This window comes from Myxocyprinus asiaticus, chromosome 37, assembly GCF_019703515.2.
Source record: "Myxocyprinus asiaticus isolate MX2 ecotype Aquarium Trade chromosome 37, UBuf_Myxa_2, whole genome shotgun sequence".
NCBI lineage: Eukaryota > Metazoa > Chordata > Actinopteri > Cypriniformes > Catostomidae > Myxocyprinus > Myxocyprinus asiaticus.
Window position 1 is genome coordinate 41,851,084 of NC_059380.1, and position 8,917 is coordinate 41,860,000.

The window sequence follows — 8,917 nt, forward strand, 5'->3', positions numbered from 1 at the left end:
TCTGTCTAGATCTTCATTCCTCGTGACATATTTTCAAACATTGGTGGTCTTAATTTTGTCTTATTGTGTAATTACAATATCGATAAAATGACAGCAAAAACAAATACTTTTGTCTTGTTCTTTAATCTACAAGCATATTTTTTCTCTTCACCATTTTATATAAACACAAGTGTCTCTTTTATAAGAGCTGGTTTGATAATTATATTAATTTGTTTAGTCAGTTGTACAATGCAGAGAGATTACTATTTTCCAAGAGTTTCTTTTACATTTTAAAATACCAGTTACTCAAAGGGAGTATTCAATTGTTATTGGTTCAATCCCCTCAAGTACTCACATGAAAGAGCGTAGCCAAGAAATTACTTTTGGATGGGCCCCAATAAAACGTTTTTGCCCCAATTATTTTTTAACCAAATTTTCCTTAACAACAGAGAAGCAGGGAGTCTAGGTATTTCAAGATGCTGACTACCACACCTGGAGTCGTGAGTTTGAATCCAGGGCGTGCTGAGTGACTCCAGCCAGGTCTCCTAAGCAACCAAACTGGCCCGGTTGCTAGGGAGGGTAGAGTCACATGGGGTAACCTCCTTGTCGTCGCTATAATGTGGTTCTCACTCTCGGTGGGGTGCGTGGTGAGTTGAGTGTGGATGCTGCGGAAAATAGCGTGAAGCCTCCACACGCGCTACATCTCCGCGGTAACGCGCTCAACAAGTCACGTGATAAGTTGCACGGATTGACGGTCTCAGATACAGAGGCAACTGAGATTCATCCTCTGCCACCCAGATTGAGGTGAGTCACTACGCCACCATGAGGACTTAGAGCGCATTGGGAATTGGGCATTACAAATTGGGGAGAAAAAACAAAACAACAACAGAGAAGCGGCACATTCAAACAGTTCTTTCACACTTTCAGAAATCAGGATTTATGCATTTTTTTAATTATTTTATAAATAAATATTTTTAAAAAGGGCCCAGGCCCACCCCGTTCCACCCTTGACTATGCCACTGCTCACATGTTGTTTAAAGGAGTTTGTGAATACTGTTCTGGCAAACTGATCTTATTTGATGTTTTCGAAACCTTAGTTGGTAAAACTTGTTTATCATTTACTCCAAAAATAAAAACTGAGCCATTCACACTCACTTTCAGAGAGAGACTGTCACCATGCCATATGTTATCAGATTGGAATAAACTTATACATACTGTAGATTATATCCAGCAACTGCTTATTTACAGAAATTCAAAAAGATATAAATATAAACAGTTTTTTGCAATGGTTACAATGAAACTGCTTTGCATTTATTTTGGCATTGCATTCATCCTGTTACAATGTGGCATTATGTAAATATCTATATATATATATGTGTGTGTGTATTAATGAAAATATTCAGTGTTCAATACCTTTTTCACTGTTGTGGGCAAAATTAGTTTTTGGCTTTATCGATTATCCAGCAGAAGATTATTTTTTTTAGTTAATTTAATTAGTCTTATTATATTTCTGACAAAATGTAATATTCATAAATGCAAATTCACTAATTAAAACCCCAAGTTTATGGTTTTACTGACTGAAGTAAAGCTGTTTATTGAGGAAATGAGAGATTATTCAAATAAAAAAGCCATAAAGGCCTTAAACATTTTGTGAACTTTACAAAGTGTTTACTTGAATTATATATGTATTTTGATGCTTTTATTTTGCTTATTTTTACCTCCCCCGGCACCTTTTTCCTTTTCTTTTCATGTTTTATTAGTAATGTTATACATGTCCTGCTGTGTAATGTTTAATGTTTGTAATTACACACAGATAGTGGAGGTGTTTTCACTGAATGTTATATTCCTCCCTGATGCAGCCCATCTAACCCAATGAACATCTGAGTTTCAGTCACTTAACTTGACCTGTGTGATTTGTATTCAATCTTTTACATGTCCCTTTAATGATGAAACATACATATACCTTTAAAATTATGTTTCATTTTCCAAAAGTTTCAAAAAAGTCACCAAATTGCAAGAATGACCCAGTTACCCCAATTATTTATGAAATAATTACCATTTCCATGATATGAGCCATAAAAAATCAAAGTTCACCCAAAAATTAAAATTCTGTCATTTTTTACTCTCAGTGACAGCTCCAGGATTGTTTTGTTGGGGGTGCTAATAAAATAATACAATTGCATAATGAATGCATAAACTGCAGCTATAAACTCTAAACAACATGCAGTTTCAGCCATTAGCATTGTTTGGATGCTGAAAAAGACGTGCTGTGCATTGTTTTATCAATGGTATTCCACTTTGCCCAGCTCCGGACACAGCCTCAATATGAAATATTTTGCCATTTGATCACCTGTACTGTACGGCACTATTATCATCCAACCCTCCCGTTTTTTTAAGGCTTCTAACAGAGACTTTTCTTATGGGCAGACAGACAGAAGCAGATGTGGGAGGGGGCAGCAAGGGGGAACGTTTTTTTGACTGTGTAAATGAACGATTATCTAGTTACTCATCGCTTATTTCTCACGGCAGAAGAAGCAGGAAGAACAGCTACTGTATGTCTGTTTTGTAAAACATTTAAGCTAACACTGATAACCGGGACAAACGGCATACCAACCGTACCTCCGTCAGGACGCGGGACTCGGCTCGTAAAATCAGGGCTGTCCCGGTTTTATCGGGATGTCTGGTCACGGCGATTAAAACGTATTGTAGTTTAGATGCTTATATTATTTCCTTAGCAGAAAGGGCTGGAATATTTGATCGCTCCCATTATAATGGATGAAGTTGATAACGCTGCGAGCATGTGACTTTATAATAAGACTGATCTATCAGGTCACTTTTACAGCACGTAAAGAAATACATTACGTGAGTTGTGCGTGGATCGTGGAGAGTAGCATGAGCCTCCACATGCTGTGAGTCTCCGCGGTGTCATGCACAACGAGTCACGTGATAAGATGCACGGATTGACGGTCTCAGAAGCGGAGGCAACTGAGATTCGTCCTCCACCACCCGGATTGAGGTGAGTCACTACACCACCACGAGGACCTACTAAGTAGTGGGAATTGGGCATTCCAACATTGGGAGAAAAGGGGATAATTTATTTATATATTTATTTTTAAATAACGTAAAGCTGATTTTTTTAGCCAGATCTATTAAATTATTCCAAAATACATAAAAATGCAATTCACACAAAACAATGACTTGACCAGTGGCGGGCCGTGCATTAAAAGTCCAGGCCTTCAGTGTGATTCATGCCATTAAGAAAACACAGTTTCACAATGAATAAGACACCCTATGCCTTTGGGCATCATACATTATGTCACAGCTAACTAATAATACAACTGACATTTTAAAAACACGTCCACGCATGAAAGCCAGAACTGAGGAGGTCTAATACCAAGAAAAAGCTCTCTAATAATATTTGCGATTTAAATTTTGCTTGCAATAAATTTTGTTTCGACAGGGTACACGGTTACTTTTCAAAACCTGATAGGACACTGAATGCTCAAGCAGCTTAATTTACACGTAGAAAACTCCTGATGTTGCTGTAACAATGCAAAAAGCACTTACCAATTTACCTGAAGTGAAAATCAGCCCTCCTTTCCTGTTTAATTAATCAATCACACGATCATGCAGAACATCTCGTGTTTGTAAATCCATAAGTGATGACAGCCGACTTATCAGACAGATCTTGCGCTCTTCACTTTCAAATTACATCACTTAAAGCGTGATTGCGTCACTCAAGGCCAGCTAGAAGGCCTCCACTGGGACATAGCCTAAAGATCACACCCACAGGAACAAATAAATCAATCTGATTGGCTGATGAATCTGACAGTCTGACTTTAGTTGCTCATTCATTTGCACTGTTGAGGGATTCTGTGGATTCTGTGCTTCGGCTAAGCAGCATTCGATTTATGAAACAGCCAACATGCTTTGCTTATAAGCATAGAGGGATTAATTCTGATTGGATAAACTTTGCTTTATTTTGGCTATTCATTTGTAGATGAATTAAGAGTGGAAAGCGATTGAAAATACATAGGGAAAAAGGTGAATGAGAATGAAAGGATGAAAAAATATTTATTTATTAGGCGTGTTAGGCCTTTGAAGGCTTTGCTGGCCCTGAGAAATCACCACTGGACTTGAATGCACCTCTCCTATGATGAACATGTTCTCAACATCTGAATTCAAAGTCATTTTGATATTTTATCTGGGGCTTAAAATAAATAATGTCACAACCATCAAGAGACAGTCAAAAAAAAAGTTCAAGTGTCATTAAAAGATGAATTAAAAAAAAAAGAAAAGTTATTAAAAAATAAGCAGTGAAACAATTAAAAAAAAAATATGATTCATATTTAAAAAAAAACACAAGGTTGGTGTCCAACCTTGTTGTTTATGTTGACAAAAGCCATAAAATACAGTGGACCCCTTTAGACCCTCAAAACTAAGTGTGGAGTATTTTAATAATATCCAGTATTTTTACTTTTTTTTTTTTTTTAAAGAGTTTAAAACCTTATTTGACCTTATTTGTCAATGACCCAATTACCTTAATTAAGTCAGTAACTGTAATCTGATTACAAGAATTTAAGGTAGAAAACTAAGTAATTAGATTACAGTAACAAATTACTTTGTAACCAGATTACACCCAACACTGACCATATCACTTAAAGTCTGTGTGTGTGTGTGTGTGTGTGTGTGTGTGTGTGTGTGTGTGTGTGTGTGTGTCTCCACGGTCTACAGGGAATGTCAGTCAACACAGTGGACCTCCTGACCTTTAACCTGACACCAGATCAGCCATTACCTGCCGGATGGCAGCGCTGCCAGTGAAAGCTGCTCTGTCATGTGTGTCAGTAACTGAATCGTCTGATCCCAGAACAGCCTGAGAAAACTGATGCAACAGAAGAGACGAGTGAAAGAGACCTCGTCATACAGCCGGACAGCATCTGACAGGTACAGATTGATCTCAGACTTTTGACTCTCACTGTACGGGTGTGTGTGTGTGTGTGTGTGTGTGTGTAGTGTATCTGCTTGCAGTCTGATCACCAGTCTGCCACATTGCCATGGTGACAGTGCCCTGTGTGGGTGAACTATCCCCCCGTCACTGCTGTAATGAGCTCCATTCCACAGTCTCCCCCTCAAACCAACACTGACACACACACACAGAGTGTGTATGTAAAGTGAGTGTGTGTTAGCGGACACTAAAATCCAATGTGTTTACACCACCCGAGCATCTGTCACGTGGGCATGCGCTCTTCATCCCTCTGTCTTTCTCTTCTCTCTTTCAGTCATTCATACAGTCATGTCTTTGTTTCATTCATGTGGAGCTGTGAGATGCTCTGATGTGTGTGATGATGTATTCAGTGCTTTATAAAGACATCAGTTCACTCCATCAGTGTTGAAGGAGGTTTATTTGTGTTTCTGGACTGTAGGAACGTTTCCCAGAGCTCTCAACTGTACTATGGTAAAACTGTGTGTGAGTCTCAATCAGCTCCCTAGTTCCATTGCAAAATCCAATAAAAAAAAACAAGGAGCAATGTTGCTCAATATGTTCCTGGAAATATGTCTTCTGAAGTCGTTAGAGGACGGGCACAAGTGTATATTTATGAAGTCAAAGCCTTCTTTTCTTCTTAACCCTGAAATACATGGGTGTTTCGCCAGACATTATTACATATCTCGGGTCTTTAGCGCCCTGCAATTAAATCCATCACAAACTGATAAAATGCCTAGATAGTGTCACATTTTTGAAGCAATTTCAAGACAATTAAAAAAATAATAATAGAATAGAATAAATAAGGGATAATGTACAGTCAGCCGGTTATCACAAAATAAACCCGACAGGATTTTTTTGTGATAACAACTGTCTGACTGTCCATTATCCCGCTTATTACACGATTACTAACCAAATTAATAAATCAATGCACATGAAACATTGATTTGAGTTGAAATTATTTTATTAGCTTATTTAGAGTTCGCACAGTGATCCGAGAAGCAGGAAAGATGACTCACAGAATCCAGATGAGCGGTCTGATATGTGGATGTGCGGTTGTTACTGAGAAATATCAGACCACTAGATGGCGCCATTGACCAATCAGAATCCAGTATTCCAGAGAGCCATGTTGAGATGATGCAACAAATCTAGAACAGAATTAATTTCTTCCTCACTGACATATCTTGAGCTACACATAACACATGATGTACACTAAATTGAGTACACCCTAATGACAACAGTCATATCATACTGTTCATGTGTTAAACTTGCTATAGTTTACCTCCACGATGCTTCTTCGTCAAATAGCAATATCAAATGTAAATCGAGTCAATCACTGAAACAACAGCGCCACCTTGAGTAAGAAATAGCATGTTCCCAATAAATTGTGTTCACGCACCAGTGTTGCACAGAAAATCAACGTGATATAGTATTTATTTGTATGAATATAGTACTCGTCTTGTAATAAACAAAGAAATAGATATCCTGTGATAGTAACCTTAAATAGACATAAAATAATACTCAAAGTATGATATATGGAAACGCAAAAAATGCAACAATATTACATATCTCGGGTCACTACTAACCCTATACACTTTTGTTAACTATGCAATTATAAAAAATAAAAAAGGTAAATACTTCAAAATAAATTATATATATTATATATATAATTTATTTATTAATTTTTTGCAATTTTGGCTTTTTTTCACCATCAATAAGAGAAAGGTTGAGGAATACTAAAGAGGTGTCACAACTCCGGTCACTGAGTTTAAGGGTTAAATGAGAATAATCTTTCATCCATAATGTGCATGAAAGGCGAAAATCATTAAAATATTAGAGTTGGTAGAAGAAAGATAAAAATACTCTCCTTTGTATATTTATTTCTTAATTTATGCAGTTTATGTTTAATAGCACTGTACATTTTAATATCTACAATGACTCATTTGTAAGCGTCTGCTAAATGAATTCATGTAAACTATAAAACTGCACAAAAGTGTTTTTTGTACAGTGATGTTGTTGATAACACCAGCAGGGAGTAAGATGGCAAATCAAGAGTTAAAATCAAATTAAATCAAGACACAAATCAACATTTTTATGCAAAGCAAGAGTAAGTTAGAAACGGTCACTGTCATTTTGACGTTTACGGTGTATTTAATACGGTGTATTTGATGTCCTTCCGTCAAATATTCCATTGTGCCACGTATACTAAGATTGTGAAAGACTGTAGCTCGACTACGCAAAAACTCACAGTAGCTCAGTTTCTTTCATGGAACATGAAAATGAGATGACAAAATGTTCATTTTCGAGCAAACTAGCCCTTGAACGGGGAACATCTGTCCTCTGTGATGACCTGTTGAGAGACTGAGGTCAGTGGTGTTACACCTCATTCTGTCTGTCTGTCTGTCTCTCTGCAGTGCTGTTGTGTAAGACTGGCTGGATGAATGGATGACAGTGAGAGAGAGACACAAAGACAGAGTGCCAACAGAAATGTTGAGTTGTGAGAGAGAGACCCCCCCACCTCTCTGTCTCTCTCTCTGTCTCTCTTCCCACCTGTGCTGCTATCTGCACACTAATGAGAGAGAGAGAGAGCAGCACTGCAACTCCCTGTGTCTCTCGCTCCGTCTCTCGCTCTGCTCTCATTCCTTTGTGCTTGTTCTTTTTTTAACCTTTCCCTCTCTCTCTCTCTCTCTCTCTCTCTCTGTCTGTCTGTCTGCTGTGTGTGTGTGTGTGTGGAAAACAGACGCCCATGTGAGCAGCAGCAGCAGCAGCAGCGGTGGTCCTGAGCGACAGCGAGTGCACCCGAGAGAGAAATCTCCACGGCACCGTTCAAGCGTTCTGCTGCAGCTCTGGCGACGGGCATGTGAGAAGATGTCCGTGGGAGGCTGCGCGTGTCCCGGTAAGGTCGCCGTGACTACTACCCATTGCTGTGGTGCCCGAGGGGTTTTGTTGCAGTGACATATTGAGCGGACAGCACATTCAGTTGGAAACATGGCCGCTCGTGTCGTGATGTTTGACTTTTGCTGTGTTTGAAGTGTGAGATGAAAGCGGCCGATAGGGGAAATGGAGGAGTTTGGCTGTGCTTTTAATTTGCACAAACAGCTGGTTTGCATTGGTGACATTTACAGCCATGGTTTTCCTCCAGCAGGGTGCGTCGTGCTTTGTTATGGCCTAAATTTCCAACAGACTGAGAGGGAAATGAAGAGTTTTCTCCAATTTTGGAGGACATCAGATGTGGAGAAGCCGCAGGCAGAGAGGGCGCTTTTATAGGTGGAATGAAAAAATCAATCAAACGAGGTCCAGAGGTTTTCTGGAGTTGATTAGAGGGTAAAGGTCATGTTGCATTTGAAAGCAGACCCCTGTGGTGTGATGGTCACACAGATCTAACATGAAACGCTTTCATGCTGTGCAGACGTGCTTATGGAACACAAGCTGAAGGATCATGTTTGTTTTTGGAATATAGTTTTAAAGAGGATGCAGCAGTGAGCCTGAAGGTGATGATTTCACATTTAAATCAACAAGTGTTGTGAGTTACACACAGTTAGATATTTTTTATTTTTGTTTCAGCTGCTGTTTGTACTGAATAAAGCCACATCAGAGGAAAACTATTAGACCAAACACACTTAAAGGCACAGTTCAACCAAACATTCTGTCATCATGAATTCACCTTCATGTCGTTCCAAACCCCTTTTAATGCAGAACACAAAAAATATCTTTCATTATCATGGCATTTGATAGTGACTCGCTTTAAAGCTCAACCCCTTCGCACGTACGATCAAATCAGTGCGATCTGCATTCACGTTGCTGTTTACCTGCAGAGAGGGACTGAAGCGGTTATCATAATAAATCAGCTGCTCAAATAGTCTTTTCAACATCACAATATCTTTATTTTTTTATGTTACAAACATTCAAATAATCACCAAATAAAAGTATAAACCCGTTACCATCAGAGCTGACTGT

At 38.7% G+C, this 8,917-nt stretch overlaps 1 protein-coding gene across 1 annotated transcript in view; it reads left to right on the forward strand.

Moving 5' to 3' along the window:
• Window positions 1-7,567: 7,567 nt before the first annotated feature.
• Window positions 7,568-8,917, forward strand: part of ldb1b (LIM-domain binding 1b) — a 105,045-nt gene continuing 103,695 nt past the window's right edge. The window contains exon 1 of the mRNA XM_051676217.1: window positions 7,568-7,856. Within this exon, the coding sequence (XP_051532177.1) occupies window positions 7,829-7,856 (28 nt within the window). The 5' untranslated portion in view covers window positions 7,568-7,828. The remainder of the gene's footprint in view (window positions 7,857-8,917) is intronic.